The sequence below is a fragment of the Anomaloglossus baeobatrachus genome, unplaced genomic scaffold (genome assembly GCF_048569485.1).
Source record: "Anomaloglossus baeobatrachus isolate aAnoBae1 unplaced genomic scaffold, aAnoBae1.hap1 Scaffold_3516, whole genome shotgun sequence".
Classification (NCBI taxonomy): domain Eukaryota; kingdom Metazoa; phylum Chordata; class Amphibia; order Anura; family Aromobatidae; genus Anomaloglossus; species Anomaloglossus baeobatrachus.
The window spans coordinates 9,893-27,830 of record NW_027442877.1 but is presented as its reverse complement, the minus strand read 5'-3'; the positions used below and the strand labels follow the sequence as shown (position 1 = coordinate 27,830).

The following is a 17,938-nucleotide window of genomic DNA, read 5'->3' as shown; positions in this document are numbered from 1 at the left end:
AGCTGCCTCCCCCACACCTCGGCGCCAAAGACAATCGCCATCACTACTCCCCTCATCATCCTCCCCAGGGCCCACTCCACCTGTGGGGAGCGATACCATCTCTGGCTGCTACTGTCACGACATTTATACTACTACTACTCCCATCATCTTCCCTCCTTATTGGTGTACACCTCGGGGCACAAAGCAGGGCAGCCCACCGCAACACCTTAGATCATCACACCAGCCCGGTGACGAGTAACTCAAGTATAAGACCCTGTGCCTGAATTCCCCCTGCCCCCTCGGTGCTAAAAATGAACCTTAACTTCTTCGGTGACGGATGGAATTAAATATGCTCCAACTCAAGGAAAATGTTGAGCAGGCAATAAAGCACATCTGCGATCCACAATGCGCAGGTCCACATCCATCAATACATGAATCCACATCAGGCCGTGACACTATATGAACAATAGTATTTGCACTTTAGATACTTTAAATATTTACTAATTTTGATTTAAACCTTTCTGAGTATTTCCTTTTTTTTATGATATACTTTGTTATATATTTTGAGAATTTGCTTGCCATACACTCTGACTTTGCCTTTACTGGGGCTATTGTTTTGGGGTTTGGGTTTTTTTGGGGGGTTTTTTGAGTATGCAGTTCAGTTGATTCTTGCTTATATCTAGCTGTGCCTAGAATTTCCCTTTTGGTTGGTAACTGTACTGCACAATGGTAAAACCATTGGTAGCAGCTGTGCTTGGTTTGAAGCTTCGTTATGTTCCCCTGATTGGCTTGAGGATAATACTGTAGAACTAAGGATAGGCCATCAATTTAATAAAATTCATAAACACTTTGAAACATAAGCATTATATAGAAATCCACACATTTTACATGTAAATCATGTACTCAACTCATGAAAATGTGCAAAAAGGAATAAAAAATAACAGCATTGCAGCGCCACCTGGTGGTCAGCTGATTAATTTTTAATTTTTTTTTTGTTCTTATAAATTTCTCAATTTGAGATTAGGTTGGCATAAAAGTATTCCCGATACTTATAACCCAACTTGAAAGGACATATTGCCTCTGAAACCTCTGAAATATAAAAAAAAAATGCTAAAAATCTAACAGACTGATGCAGCACTCTTGAAACTGCTAAGATATTGGGACAATCAGTCACAAAAACATCAAACGTTTTGTTGCAAATTGTCAATACAGTCGCAAAAAATGTGAAGACTAAAAAAAAAAAGAAGCACAGTAATTGCCAAAGGTCTGAGAAGAATCAAATGTGAAGCAACATGGACCCATTATCCTCCAGTTATATTCCAGAACCGCAACCTCCCTGGAGAGCCCAGAAGTACAAGGTGTTCAATGCTCAGAGACACGGCTGAGATGAGGAGGCTGAACCCGACCACCACTGAGCTAGACATAGAAGGGGAAACGTCAAGACTGGGCCAAGAAATATCTGAAGAAAGATTGCTCCAGGTTTTATGGACTGACGAGATCAAAGTGACTTTGTCCCTTGGCACTGTGTGTACTTCGTATGGATCCCTTTCGCTTAGAACTACTCGGGTCCCGCTCACCTGCGTGGCTAGCAGGATGAGCTTGATCTCAGGTTCACGCTTGGGATTTTCTGGACGGTTGTGGGAAGTCCTATCCCCCTCGCTGCGCTAGTACCCCAATTCTGGAGTGGGTGGGGATCGGTTCCTGAAGACTCCGTTCCCGTCGGGGTGAATTACTGGGCTGAGTGAAGCTTCTTCCCAGCCTAGGGTCTGCGTACCCCGTTGTGCCCTGGCCCCTGCCTGGTTGTAGCACAAGGCAGCCGGCCCGCTCTCTGTATCAGCATTGTGCCCCCTGTCACTACCAACTGCGACCGGGATTCCAGCTCCTTCTGGCCAGGACAACGTCTGGCACCTGGGACGGGTACAGGAGCCCAGCTCAACAGCGTGACCTGTCCTGTCACCGCTGTCTCACTGCTCAACTACTACTCAACTAACATTTCTGCCCTCCCTCTTCCATCCCTCCATCTGGGTGGCCCTATTCTCCTCAGGCTGCCCAATGGGTGTTTTGTGGGTGTGGTGCAGAGTGTTCCTCAGGATTTAGGTATACCTGGTGGTAGCAACACTAAATTGACAGGACCCGTAACCAAGGAGGAGCGGGTACCATACAGAAGGGCAGATTGCACGGCACCCTTGTGACGACCTGATAGGCCAGGGCGTCACACATGCAGTGATCAGCTCTCTAAGAGCTCTCTCAGGGAGTGGAGCGCAGGTATCACCGGGTCCAGACTGGTTATACACCCTTTCCTTACCCAGGACCGGGCGAGTGGATAGCTGTGGCCCTAAGCTGAGGAAGATGCCAGTTAGGAGGTTCCTGATCCATTAGCCGGCAGAGACTTGGAATGGGAGAAGTGGCTAGCTGGGAAGGAACTGAGAGCCTGAGACCGGTAGTCGTGTAGCATGGGGGAGAAGAGGGTTACAGAGCCCCGCAGCTTCGAGTGGCAGAGTAATGGGTCCCAAGAGCTCCAGAGACAGGGAGGGGACCACCACACGAGAGCACAGGAGGAGAAAGTACACAGACTGCCTTACCAGACTTGATCTCTGCCCTGCTTGGGAACGAATGGAGTCATTGCAGTGAATATGAAGGAACTGTGAGTAAATAGGATCTGAAACCCGCAACCCAGTGACTCTGACTCTGTTTGTCATCGCCTTGTGATCTGGTGATTCCCAGTTCCCCGTTCTCCCTCTCGGGGGGCGCTCCGCCTGTGGAGAGCGATATCATCCCGGCTGCACCCTAACATCACCCCCGGCGAGGTACCATGCAGCGGCAGCCTTATTCCTGGCCGCACGCCACAGGTGGCGTAGTCAACTTCATCCATTCCACTCCTGGAGGAGGCAAGGTCGGAGAAAGGGTCCGCAGCGGAGGAGGTCGGGACCCCAGTCACCACCGTGGCTGGTGACTACCTCTTGAGGACAATCCTTGCTAGCCTCCCTTTTACTGTGCACCACGGGGCCACGGAACCGAGTCAGGCCACGACTTCAACTAACCACTGGCTCGGCGAGGGGTATACAAGGTACGGAGTTAAGCTCCTATCTAGAGCTCCATGGAGTGTCACATATGGAGCCTCGTTCTGATGCTCCATAATCTTTGATGCAGGAAATCAAGGAATGCTGTGGGAACTGCAGGCCAATGTCAGACCTGGGAACTTGGATTTCTAAGAAACTGGTGAACGAGGGGCAGTGTCCTGTTTGTATTTCTCTCTTTTTAGGTCTTTCAGGTTTCCATTTGTGGACTACATCGGATTATGTGAACTACGGCTGATCCCCCGGACTACGGCGAACCTGCATGGCTTTTTCTTTTAGTAAATTAGTGAACCAGGGAAAGTGTTAGGGAGTGTTTTTTCAAATAAAATATTTTTGCTTTTTTGTTTATGCTGTTCAATTACTGGGTTAGTAATGGGGTGTCTCATAGATACCTCTCCATTACTAACACCTGAGCTTGATGCCAACTGATACTACTAGCTGACATCATCCCCAAAAACCATACCCAGATTGCCACCGCACCAGGATAATCGGGAAGAGCTGATAAAAGCACCAGAATTGGAGCATCTAATATTATGCACCACTTCTGGTGCGGCTGCAGGCTGGTATATTTAGGCTGTGAAGGGCCAAATAACCATGGACCTTCCCACCCTGATAATACCAGCCCCCCTCTGTCTGCTTTACCTTGGCTGGTTATCAAAAATAAGGGGGACCACACATTATTTTTTTAAATTGATTATTTAGTTATTATGTTAAACCAGGCTAAACAATCTTTAGTGCCACATGAAGGACACTAAAGGGTGCAAGTGTATAATATGTAGAGGGGACATTATCTATCAGCATGATTTCTATTTTATGTCTCAATCTATACTATTTATCTATCTATTCTATCCACATTTTGATATTGGAACTTAGAGGAAAACTATAATTGAAAGATTGACCCCTGGAAACACTCCTGGTTTGGGCATAAAAATACTGATGAAATACTAATGTGTGAATGAGGCTTTATCCAAGGGGCATGCTAACAAATGTGATGCAAACATTTAAAACAATTTTCTTTCTCACAAATTGCAGCAGAATTCTGCCACTTGTATCTTAGCAAATTGTGCTTTTTTATTTCTCAATGCAGTTTGTGCCAAAATGCATCATGATCTGGAAATTGATTTTTTTTGAGGGGGGAGAGGGGTATTTTTTAATTGAATAAAAACATCTGTGTTCATGTGACTCATTTTTTGTGCGTTTCTAACGTTAGTTTCTATGAGAATCCTTGAAATAACATGATTGATTATATAAGACTTGTGATGAATAAAGGCAACTCAAAAAAAACCCTCAGAAAAAAAACGCAGATGCTAAAACTGTCTTTAAAAAAATGCAAAAAAATAAATGTATATAACATGTAGACTTTTTCAAAAATCTAAAAAAAATAAATAAAAAAATTAGTGTGCAAAGGTAACCTAAATGTAGCATGTAAGGTTATCTGTCTGTGTGAGAACAATCCAGTATGGGGATCAGCGGGGGCCACTTATCACCCTCCGTCCTCTGCCCAGAAGCCTTTGTTCCAGGGTTATGTCTGAGCTAAAAGTAGTAACTCTCCACTTGCAGCTGTTCAGCGCTAAAGCTCCTGAGATCCGCTATGTGTCAGAAATGACCGGAGAGTTACGAAGGGGACGCGGCTTTTATATCATCTCTCCACTATCTCACTGCACTTTGAAACAATCATCCCTGACGGCAGTGCCCCATGCTGTATATCATGGGTCCCCAACTCCAGTCCTCGAGGGCCGCCAACAGTGCATGTTTTCAGGATTTCCTTAGTATTGCACATGTGATAATTTAATCACCTGCACAGTTGATGATTCCAACACCCATGCAATGCTAAGGAAATCCTGAAAACATGCACTGTTGGCGGCCCTCGAGGACTGGAGTTGGGGAACCCTGCTGTATATACTGGGGTCATATAGTTCAAGGGCGAGGGGTCATCTACACCGTATGCATCGGACATGAAGCTGGATCACACAGTGCAGCAATAAGGGTCACCACTCACAGCGAGTAATATGCAGCGAGTGGAATGCGATAAAGAATTGCATTCCACTCGGACCAATATTACTCTATGGGGCAGCTCCCATGAGTGATTGTTTTCTCAGCCCTAATAGGACCGAGAAAACAGTCGCAGCATACGATTTTGTTCCACTCGCACCAATACATATCTGCTGTGAAAAAAAAACATCGCATTGCTCTCGTGTTACACCGGTATAACGTGAGAGCAGTGCAATTCTCCCATCAGCCGGCAACGTAGGAGATAGGGAGATAAATCCCTCCCTTTTCTCCACAGTGCCAGCCCTCCCCTCCGCCGCACCGGCCCTCCCCTCCGCAACTGTGGTCTGATTGCACGATCGGACCACAGCCACATGACACTTGGCTCCCGCTGTGGTGCGAGTGTGTGCCGAGTGTATGCGAGGACTTGCAGTAATCCCCGTGTGGCCTCAGCCTTATACGGCTGTATGTATTTTATGGCAGCTGCAATGAATTAGGCTGCGTTCACACAATGAGTTTTTGATGCGTTTTTGACACTGAATAATTTTGCTGCATCAAAAGTGCAGCGAAGGCCCTGTGCACACGTAGAGGATTTGTGAGTTTTTTACCTCAGTATTTGTAGGCAAAACAAGGAGTGGGCAAAAAAAATACAGAGGTGGTGCCCGTGTTTCTATTATACTTTTCCTCTGATTGTTCCACTCCTGGTTTTGGCTACAAATACTGAGGTAAAAACTCACCAAATACTCAATGTGTGCACAGGGCCTTATAGTTCAAGTTACAGTACCATCTTTGGCCACGTGCACACATTGAGTATTTGGTGACTTTTTTACCTCAGTATTTGGTTTTAGCTTACAAATTCTGAGGTAAAAGACATTACCAAATACTCAACATGTGCATGGCTTTAGTGGGACCCGCTTCTCCTAAACACTTTGGCCACATGCACAAGTTGAGTATTTCGTAAGTTTTTACCTCAATATTTCTAAGCCAAAACCAGGAGTGGGTAAGAAATACAGAAGTGGTGCCCATGTTTCTGTTATATTTTTCCTCTGATTGTTCCACTCCTGGTTTTGTCTTACAAATACTGAGGTAAAAACTCACCAAATATTCAGTGTGTGCACGTGTCCTAAGGCCATGTGCACATGGGAGATCGTACCTGCGGACTTTTCTGCAGGTATTTCCGCAGGTTATTATTATTATTTATTATTATAGCGCCATCAATTCCATGGCGCTTTACATGTGAAAGGGGTGTACATAATAGGGACAAGTACAATAATCATAAACAGTAGCACAGACTGGTACAGGAGGATAGAGGTCCCTGCCCACGAGGGCTCACAGTCTACAAGGGATAGGTGAGGATACAGTAGGTGAGGGTAGAGCTGATTGTGCAGCGCTGTATCAGACTGAGGGTTATGGCAGGTTGTAGGCTTGTCGGAAGAGGTGGGTCTTCGGGTTCCTTCTGAAGCTTGTCAAGGTAGGTGAGAGTCTGATGTGTTGTGTCAGAGTGTTCCAGAGTATGGGGGAGGCACGGGAGAAATCTTGGATGCGATGGTGGGAAGAGGAGATCAGAGGGGAGTAGAGAAGGAGATCTTGTGAGGATCGAAGGTTACGTGTAGGTAAGTAGCGGGAGACTAGGTCACAGATGTAGGGAGGACACAGGTTGTGGATGGCCTTGTAGGTCATGGTTAGGGTTTTGAACTGGAGTCGTTGGGCAATGGGAAGCCAGTGAAGGGATTGGCAGAGAGGAGAGGTCGGGGAGTAGCGGGGGGACAGGTGGATTAGCCGGGCAGCATAGTTTAGAATAGATTGTAGGGGTGCGAGACTGTTAGAAGGGAGGCCACAGAGCAGGAGGTTGCAATAATCCAGGCGGGAGATAATAAGGGCATGCACTAGAGTTTTTGCTGCTTCTTGGAAAGGAATGTTCGGATCCGTGAAATATTTTTGATTTGGAGGCGGCAGGAGGTGAAGGGGGCTTGGATGTGTGGGTTTACACAGCAACTCCCTGGAATCCGCAGCTATCCATTGATGCGGTATTTCTGCGGAATTGATGCGGTAAACCTGCGGAAACAGTGCAGATTTTATGCGGAATTTCTGTGGATTTCCCCCCCTGTATCTCCATAGTGGAAAGGCAGGAATTCTGCAGATAATTCCGCATGAATTGACATGTAGTTACGTGCGGCTGCAGGAAATCCGCAGCATTTTCCGCAGCCGCAAATACCGCAGCATTGATACAGCACTCCCCAAATCCCATAGGATAACATGGGAAGTGTCTGTACTTGCGTTAATCCACGGATTTATCTAGAAAATCTAGAAAATCTGCAGGTTTTCCGCAGCAAAATTCGCAGTGACTTTCTCCCGTGGGCACATGGCCTAATAGTTGAAGTTCCAGCACCATCTTAGGCCACATTCACATGTTGAGTACTTGGTGAGTTTTTTACCTCAGACAAAACCAGAAATGGAACAATCTGAGGAAAAGTATAAGGCCGGAGTCACACTTGCGAGTGGCTTGTACGTGACTGGCACGAGTCTCGCATCGCATCACCCGGCACCGCTGCACACTCTCATGATAGGAGCAGGTCTGCTACATGTATTTCTATGCAGCGGAGAGGCTTGTGTCAGGAGAGCATCAGGCCGTGGCGGGTGGCGCGAGTCACGCACGAGCCACTCGCAAGTGTGACTCCGGCCTAATAGAAACACAGGCACCACTTTTGTATTTTTTACCAACTCCTGATTTTGATTAATAGCACAAAGCAATTTGCCCCAAATGTGAATTTATGAGAACAGCTGGGTAATAATAAAATATAACTTTTAATTATTTTTTATTAAAATTAACGGGGATAACAGACACAATTGACACATAAATAGCCCCTCTAACTAGAAGGGACACAAGAACCAAACCCTGATGTATAAGGTGAGGCAAATAGTGATTAATGTAATGCCTCTAAATAGTAGATGACAAAAAAAAAAAAATCAAAAAGCGAGCCAAAAACAGGTAATAAATGTCATCCAATACCTAATTAGCCTAATGTATGTTGACTCAATATACGCAACTCAGATAGATCACAAAAGAGGGAAGGTGAAAAATGTTAATAATAACACCCATAGAAGAAAACTATATGAATATGGAACAATCTCACACGGAAAAAAAATCATACAAAAATGCAATGAAAAAACACAAGCAATCTAATTCACATAATTGGTGGGAAAATTCTGCAACATCAAACACTCACTAAAATCTCATGGTGGGAACATAGCTTTAGGTTTATTGGTCAAAAAAGTGGCAGTTGACTAATCCAGTCTACAGGAAGAACTGGAGCACTGCCTCCCCCAGAGACCAGGGAGTAGCTGTGAAGCTGCATGCACAGCCTCAGGGCTCATTCAGATAGTCGTGAAAATTGGTCCGCGCATGCACCACAGTGCACAGACTGACCGCCGGACTCCTGACTTGAACACTTGAACTCAGCAACCTTATAGGCATGTATGAGGCTGCTGAGTTAAGGTCAACCATCCTGTGGACAGTCCATATACTGCGGACCGATTTTCTCAGACGTCTGAAACAGCCCTTCTCTGTATATATACAGGTGCATCTCAATGAATTAGAATATCATCAAAAAGTTAATTTATTTCAGTCATTCAATACAAAAAGGGAAACACATTATATAGAGTCTATTTCTATATATTATATAGAGTCATTGCACACAGAGTGATCTATTTCAAGTGTTTATTTCTGTTAATGTTGATGATTATGGCTTACAGCCAATGAAAACCCAAAAGTCACTATATTATATAACACCAACTGAAAAAATTATTTTACACTCAGAAATATTGGTCTACTGAAAAGTTGTCACAGTCGCCTCTGGGTGAGGTTATTGACCGGCTCAGGGACCCTTGTATCATCTAGGGCCTTATGTGGCGCCTTGGACAAGCCAAGTCGTCACAGAACTACAACAACACACCCCACACCCCGGTTAGGCACACCGAAGTCAAACACAAAAATCCTTGTTGCTTCCCTCCAGGGGCTGATGTCCACACCAGGGGGTGGGCCAGGCAGTTGGCCCCGCCCACCGAGGAGTTCACAGTCCTGGAGGCGGGAAAAGGAGTGAGTTCAGATAGAGTGTTGAAGTTGGAGGAAGTGAGGTGGTAGAGGAGCAGTCTGACGGCGTCCGGGTGTGTGGCCCGGACGGTACAGCAAGGTTGGCAGACGGTGGTGACCGTCTGCAGGAGAGGCTAATTGGAGCAAACCGTAAGGACCGTGGACGGGCGGTGGCCCGACGGTACCGGATCGGAGAGCAAAGAGATGCCAGCACCATCCGGCAGGGCTTACGGACCCCGACCAGGCTAGGAGTCGCCGTAAAACTGGTCAAATCCGTTAGCGAAGGGAACCTCCGGGGTTTCCCAGCAGTCAAGACCCGATTGAAGGCAACAGCTCACACCGTAAAAGGGAAACACAGTCACCGCCAAGGCTACAGTTCCCAGGGCCAGAGCCTGCGGGCAAAAGGGGCTCCTTCAGCATCCATCCAAGCTGGGGAGCGGGTTACCGGTGGGAAGCCATTGGAACCGTAACACAACACAGGTGCAGGGAAAGGCAGTCACCATCAACCTACCGGGAGGAGAACAACCGCAGCCGCCTGTGGGACCCGTCCATCCAGCCGTTTGTTTGACCAGAGACTCCGTGTGAATTACTGGCTGAGTGAGTACCACCGTGCCGTGCGGCACAGCGCTCCCCCCGCGACCCTGCACCTCACCAGGCCCCGTAACCCGCCTGCCATCCACCCCTACCCCTCACCGGGACAACCAACTCCCCTACCCACGGAGGGGAGAACCAACATCCAAGCTGCTCCCTGTCATCGCTCCCGGGATCCCCGTCCAGAGCAGCGGTGGTGTCACAACCTCACCACAACCGTGGGTGGCGTCACGGACAATATCCCTAAACCAAACCACCCCCTTTCACTCACGGGCGAGGAACGCCGCTCGAGTCCCCAGGATCCGGCCCACCGCTCGAGCCACCGAGCAGCAGCAGCAGCAGCCGGACCCGAGCAGTGGGTGAGCGCAGCGTCCCCTCCTCCGCCCGCGACACCTTAAACATTAAATGTATACATTTTTCCTTTGTCAGTGTTGGGGTTAATGTCAGTTTGGCTTTGCCTGCTGCTAGCTCATTACCCCGACGCAAGTGTTTGCTCTGATTTGCACTTCCCATTGATTAATACCCTCTGCTTCCTGCAGGGGGTTGCCAGTTATTCAGTTCTCGCTGGAGCTGCAGCTTGGTCTGGAGAGGTGTGGAGGTAACCGCTGCTACTTTGGTTATCTGTTCCTGCTGTTTAGTGTGATTGTATCCTGTGTTGGTCCTTTCTCCTTTACACTGACAAAGAAAAAATGCATACATTTAATGTGTAAAGGCCACGTCACACTAAGCAACATCGCTAGCAACATCGCTGCTAAGGAACAACTTTTGTGACGTAGCAGCGATGTTGCTGTGTGTGACATCCAGCAACAACCTGGCCCCTGCTGTGAGGTTGTTGGTTGTTGCTGAATGTCCTGGGCCATTTTTTAGTTGTTGCTGTCCCGCTGTGAAGCACACATCGCTGTGTGTGACAGCGACAGAGCAACAACTAAATGTGCAGGCAGCAGGAGCCGGCTTCTGCGGACGCTGGTAACCACGGTAAACATCGGGTAACCAAGAAGCCCTTACCTTGGTTACCCGATATTTAACTTTGTTACCAGCGTCCGCCGCTCTCAGCTGTCAGTGCCGGTTCCTGCTCCCTGCACACGTAGCTGGAGTACACATGGGGTAATTAACCCGATGTGTACTGTGGCTAGGAGTGCAGAGAACAGGAGCCGGCACTGGCAGTGTGAGAGCGGCGGACGCTGGTAACGAAGGTAAATATCGGGTAACCAAGGTAAGGGCTTCTTGGTTACCCAATGTTTACTGTGGTTACCAGCGTCCGCAGAAGCCGGCTCCTGCTGCCTGCACACGTAGCAGAGTACACATCGGGTAATTAACCCGATGTGTACTGTGGCTAGGTGTGCAGGGAGCCAGCGCTAAGCGGTGTGCGCTGGTAACCAAGGTAAATATCGGGTTGGTTACCCGATATTTACCTTAGTTACCAAGCGCAGCATCGCTTCCATGCGGTGCTGTGGGCTGGTCACGGGTTGCTGGTGAGATCTGCCTGTGTGACAAGCTCACCAGCAACCCGTTGTAGCGACGCTCCAGCGATCCCTGCCAGGTTACGTTGCTGGTGGGATCGCTGGAGCGTCGCTTAGTGTGACATCTCACCAGCGACCTCCTAGCAACTTACCAGCGATCCCTATCAGGTTGTATCGTTGTTGGGATCGCTGGTAAGTTGTTTAGTGTGACTGGGCCTTTAGGCCCTAGATGATGCAAGAGTCCCTGAGTCGGTCACTAACCTCACCCAGAGGCGACTGTGACAACTTTTCAGTAGACCAATATTTCTGAGTGTAAAATCATTTTTTCAGTTGGTCTTATATAATATTCTAATTTTCTGAGATAATGACTTTAGGGGTTTTCACTGGCTGTAAGCCATAATCATCAACATTAACAGAAATAAACACTTGAAATAGATCCCTCTGTGTGTAATGACACTATATAATATAAAGGAATAGATCCCTTTGTGTGTAATGACTCTATATAATATATAGAAATAGATCCCTTTGTGTGTAATGACTCTATATAATATATAGAAATAGATCCCTCTGTGTGTAATGACTCTATATAATACATAGAAATAGATCCCTTTGTGTGTAATGACTCTATATAATATATGTTTTTCTTTTTGTATTGAATTACCAAAATAAATTAACTTTTTGATGATATTCTAATTTATTGAGATGCACTTGTATTATTTATACTTGATATCCTACCTTGTCTCGATCTCCAATAGTACAATAGAGCTTTAGGCGCTTATTATCTTACTCAATTTCTACTGATAATGAGATGACTCTACTGCAGTCTACACAGCAAAGCTGAAGAGCAAGCAGGACAGTAGGAAATGTTGATTGTGAAAACAACCTCTGAAAATGACATCCACTCCTGGTCCAGTGAAGCTTCTAAAAAATTTTCAGCGAAAGTAACCTGTCAAGATTCCTCTGTGCAGAACATCTTGCACACTAGGAGATGCTCTGCTGTGTTTTCCTGGGCTACTGACAGTAAATGCTGGCAGGTTGATTGATTGCTCAGGTATTTCATCTTTCTGGTAATTGATCTGCTTCTTTATTGAGCATGTTCCCACAGAACCTTGCCAGTTGTACATTCTGGTTCTGTTGTTGTGCTGAAGGCCTGTGTTTCTGCTAGTGATCTGATCTTTGTTTTTTGACCCCGGACTGTTGTTTGACTCCCCTCTGCCCACTTGTTCCTGTCGTGACCTCCTGGCTTTAGACCTCGGACTGTTACCTGACCATGTCTCAGTTTACTCCCTGAAACTATTAAGTGCCTTCCTGGAATTCTGACCCTGGATCGTGACCTGACTATGCCTTTGTGTATTTTCTGTATCCATAAGTGTCCTCCTGTTACCAGACCATGGCTTTTCTGATTACTCTTCTGTTTTTACAACCCGTAAGTAGTGACTGCATTACATAACCAATAGAGATGAGGAAAAAAAAAAATTTCACTCCAGAATCCACTTTGGTACTCCATACTAGTTGGACCAGGGGAGTGGGAACGTCCTTAGCTGACACTCAAATGCCGGCATCCTGGGGGCCACTTGTGATTACCTTGCAATGTCATGATGTTGTAAGGGTCTGTAAAATGCAAAAAGTTAAGGAAATTCACAATGCCCCAGTCGAGCTACTATGGAGGACCAAAGTGGAGGCTGGACCTGGGGAGTGTAATTATTTTTGCTCATCTCTAGTAAAAAATTGTTATAAAACCACGTTTCCAAACCATAACTGTTATGTTTGCTCAGACCTCTATAACGCCTTTGCTTTAAATCCAGGCCAGAGGTCCAGCAATATAAGATAGTGGTCCCACATAGTATAGAATCACTATTAAATACTTTGTTCTTAGATTTTTACTTAAAAAGGAACCTTTCACAGGATTTACTTTTTATTTAAACTGAGTATCCCTCAATTGTTGCTACTCCACTGATTCTGGAACAGTTTTTCTTTTTCTTCTGTGCCCCTTCTTTACAAAGTTATGTCCCCCAGACATAAAGGTGTAAATTTTCCCTTTAAAAAAACTGGGCGTGAACCACAGAACTTCCTTGTGGGCGTTTGCTTTTTCATCTTCGACCAATCAAAATCTGGCCACGCCCTGTGGTACACACCCGATTGGAGGAAGGGAATGAATTGCAACATTATTTTTTGGGGGCATAACTTTGGAATGGAGGGGCACAGAAGAAAAAGAATAACTGTTCCAGAATAAGCTGAGCAGCTGAAATTGCAGGAGGTGCTCAGTTTAAATCTAAAGAAAGGTCCTCTTTATTTATAGTGAATATCACATTTTCATTCATTGTCACTTACCCACATAAAGGACAAGTCAGGCGGTTGTCTACAGCCCGACCACGGAGGCAATTGGCACAGAAGTTGTGGTAACAGTCCAACAGACATGGATGCTCATACTGCTCATGGCAAAGGAAACAGGCAAGAGGGTGACAATTCACCTTATCCAAGTCATGTAGATTTTCTAGAGGAGAGAATATCCCTCCGGACATGTCTAGAAAAGTAGACGCAAAAAAACCCATGTACTAATGCTATTATAATACATATGAAAATAGGATTATTACACAATGTGGCCATATGTTACTAAATCAGAAGATACAATAGTTCAAAGTCCAATGATGCACATTGTTGCAGTGGCCATATTTTAATAAGTAGGCCCATTACTATATGGTGGAGAGATGATAAATATTAGGTGGACTGCCCCTTTAAATGCCATATTTCATGTTGTAGAATAATTCATGGTGAGTGAATGCCAGTATTTAGCACTGGGGTTTATTGTAAATAAAGATTTCTACCCCATCCAGGACCCTCAAGTATTATCTAACGTCAGTCTCATGATCCAGGCCGGCTTTTCCCTGCTGCTGGTTACACCCAGCTCTGGCCTGGTCATGTCAGGGGTTAACTTCCCTTGCCTCATCCTGGATCCCAGGATGCTATATATTACCTCTCTACCTATGGTTCAGTGCCAGTGATATTTCTGCCTTGCAGTGTGTTTACTGGCTCTGGTGAGTGTTCCCGATCTGTCCTGCCTGCTCGCTACTGTATCCTGACTTGTACCCTCCGCCGTTCATCTGCCTGTCCCGGTCCCTGACTTCCCGCTCCTGTCTGTTGTTTGTGTTTCCCTCTGCATTCCTGATCTCCCAACTTCCGACTCGGTTCTGTTTTCTAAAGATAAATAAATGGTCTGCACTCAGCCTGAGATGAAGATGGTGCCAGTGAAAAGGGGGTCAATCCCAAAACCATATAATAATAAATTAAATTCTGACTTGATTTTGATCCTCCCTTTGCAGTGACTTGACTTTCCTGGCTAGACCCTGACTGTTTGACTACTCTATTGCCCCCTGGTGGTTCGCCTGTTAACTGCCTGCTGAAGTTACTCTGCTGTACTTCAGCTGCCTTTCCGTTACAGTGTTACTTTGTCTCTCCTTCACTACTCTGCTGCCACCTAGTGGGGAATACGCTGTACTTTGTCTTACTAGCCCTTTGTACAGCGTGACAGTGAGCAGCTATAATAAGTATCTCTTCAACTGCAGAACCCAACAGATCTGGATTAGAAGGAAACTTCACTCTTTTAAGAAGAAAATGTGGACTAAGGGGAAAACGTTTCTCCTTGCGGAGACTGACAAACCAGTCTGGCTGCCAGTGAGGAGTCTTATAGCTGCAATGCTGCTCTGGGAAATATCAAATTGTCTCTTCAGGGAGGAAGGAGACAAACTCTAGTGGCACCTATTGGAAGTAGCAATCCTAATAGTCAAAAGTGACTCTCCAACGAGCCTTCTCATATAATTTAGGATTTATGCCAGATCAGAACCTCAATTTACAGACTTGGTATTCCAGGGTGATTGCCCCTCATCAGTGCAAAGTATAAGATCTGGCTGTATGAGAAGCTATAATGGGGTCTAAGTGAAAAACGCTTCTACTTGCGGAAACTGACAAACCAATCTATATGAGATCTCGCTGTATGAGAAACGTCACTGGCAGCCAGATTGGTTGTCAGTCTCCGCAAGGAGAAAAGTTTTTTCCCTTAGACCCCATTATAGCTTCTCATATAGCCAGATCTAATATTTTGCAGTGACAAGGGGCAATCTCCCCAAAACACCCTGTCTGCAAATTGTGGTTCTCTTCTGGCATAAATTCTAAGTCATATGACAAGGCTCATTGGAGAGTCCCTTTTGACTTTTCGGATTGCTACCGCCAATAGGTGGCGCTAGAGTTCGTCTCCTTCCTCCCTGAAAAAACAATTTGCAGAAGAAACTGTGTAATACTTATTTTGCTCTATGGGTGGTGCTGCAGGGAAATGAAACAAATGCTGCTGGGTTCTCCCACGGATTACAGCTGATCGTTGGGGTCATGGGCGTTCCCAACGAGGGGCGGGGGGGCAACTGCCCCCCCTAGAAGCAGGGGCACGCACCTATTATGACCTGTCTCTGTCATGTAGCGGGTGCGTCAGGCAGCGCGGGTGGTGAGGAGAGGACAGGGCGTCATGGTGCATCGGCACCCGCCACAAAGGGCAGGCTGAAGGCTGCTCCCGCAGCCGCTCCTAGTAGGAGCTGTAAAATCCCATCCTCTCTGCCTGCCGGCCGCTCTGCACTGCAAATCAGCCCAGCGGGGACTGGACTGGAGTGATGACATTGACATCATCCCTCTGCGCCCTGTCGTGTCGAGTCCTGCAGTGCAGAGCGGCCGGCACAGTCACAAGCTGGGGAGAGTGCTGGGAGGCTGAGCTGCTGCCACAAGTAAAAAAAATGTAAATATTAAACCAGACAGTCTGGGGGTCTGGGGAGGTGTATATGATGGGGGGGGGGCTGAATATGGGAGACCTATGGGGGGGCCTTATATGAGATACAGCCCCCCATAGGGATCCTATCATGTGAGCCCTATGGAGGGGCTGTGTATGATATGGGAGCCCTATGGGGGTGCTGTATATCAGATGGGAGTCCTATGGGGGTCTGTATATGAGATGGGAGTCCTATAGGGGGTTGTATATGAGATGGGAGCCTTATGGGGGTGCTGTATATGACATGGGAGTCCTATAGGGGGTTGTATATGAGATGGGAGCCTTATGGGGGTGCTGTATATGACATGGGAGCCCTATGAGGGGCTGTATATGACATGGGAGCCCTAGGGGGGTGCTGTATATGATATGGGAGCCCTATGAGGGGCTGTATATGACATGGGAGCCCTATGGGGGTGCTGTATATGAGATGGGAGTCCTATGGGGGGGCTGTATATGACATGGGAGCCCTATGGGGGGCTGTATAAGACATGGGAGCCCTATGGGGGGCTGTATATGAGATGGGAGCCCTATGGTGGTGCTGTATATGAGATGGGAGCCCTATGGGGGGCTGTATATGAGATGGGAGCCCTATGGGGGGCTGTATATGAGATGGGAGCCCTATGGGGGTGCTGTATATGAGATGGGAGCCCTATGGGGGGCTGTATATGAGATGGGAGCCCTATGGGGGGCTGTATATGAGATGGGAGCCCTATGGGGGGCTGTATATGAGATGTATATGAGAGACAGCTACTGTTGAACGATCTTTTAGTACCCTTTGAAGGCTAAAGACCTGGCTCAGAAGTATAATGGAAGAGGACAGACTGACTGGGTTGTGCTTGATGAGCGTCCATCGGAAATTCTTCAAGGAAAATCGGGACTGGATTGAAACAAAAGTTTTGAAGTTTTCTTCAAACCCAAGAAAAATTATATTAGTATAAGACACGTAATCAGAATAAAAATCTAAATTTATTTGCAAGCAAATAATTGTAATAACTAATAAAGCACTGCTATAATTACACTTAATTCTCTTAAAATTTCATTTCATTCACCTTTACGTTCTAATATTTTACAACCTGAACAACCATGGCTTGCCCCCCTAGTTTTGATCCTGGGAACGCCCATGGTTGGGGAACCATTTGCAGGATAACCTGTGAATGGCTTATTATTCCAAGAAGACAAGTAAAAAATATGTTACACAGGTAACGATATTTCAAACATATAAACATTCAATATACAATTCACTGGTAATACACCAGTAGAGCCAAAGTGCATGCACTGATTGGTCGCATAGTAGCGCCTCACTACAGCACTATATAGTACTACATATACCGTACTGCTATTTACCTGTAGCAGGATGAGGGCTTTAAAGTACTTTAAAGGGGATGTGTCTTCAAAAATGTTCCTGAGGAAGGAGTATCCACTCTGAAACACATTGATAATACATCACTTGCATAGGATTCAAGCATTTGTTTCTTTACAATTGCAGCACGGTATTTAACCCTTCTCATTCCAATATCTGCATTTCCACGGTTTTGGGGGCTGCAGCAGACATTAAAATGTCATCTCAGTAGTCGTGTCTCACACAACTCTCCAAGGTGAGCAAATCCTCATTGGGATCTTTTTCACCCATCTATTGCGCTTGTTTCTTATTTGTACAGAGATCCTGGCTTTTCAGAAACAATTACCAGTAGTTTCCTTATCAGCAGAGGCAGGATTACCGTGACAGCTAACACCTGCATACACATGATCCACCAGTCACACTAGATGAAGTCACCACTGACCTGCTCCCCTTACCTTCAAAACGACCTTTGATGCTTCAATACAAATAAAAGGGTAGGGTTTGTTCATTGTGGCTATGTACATGTATTGTTTCCTGAAACAACAGGAAGTAAGAGTCTAAAAAAAGCCTTAGCGGCCATAGTGAAAATTGCAAAATTTCACTTTT

General features: G+C 46.2%; 1 protein-coding gene across 1 annotated transcript in view; it reads right to left on the bottom strand.

Moving 5' to 3' along the window:
• The window catches only part of LOC142272546 (RING finger protein 207-like), a gene marked incomplete at its 3' end in the record, with an annotated part of 58,742 nt that extends 41,370 nt beyond the window's left edge, over positions 1 to 17,372 (bottom strand). The window contains exons 1-2 of the mRNA XM_075332506.1: positions 17,338 to 17,372; positions 13,518 to 13,710 (exon numbers count right to left, since the gene is read on the bottom strand). Of these exons, the coding sequence (XP_075188621.1) occupies positions 13,518 to 13,708 (191 nt within the window). The remainder of the gene's footprint in view (positions 1 to 13,517; positions 13,711 to 17,337) is intronic.
• Between the last annotated feature and the right edge of the window lie 566 nt (positions 17,373 to 17,938).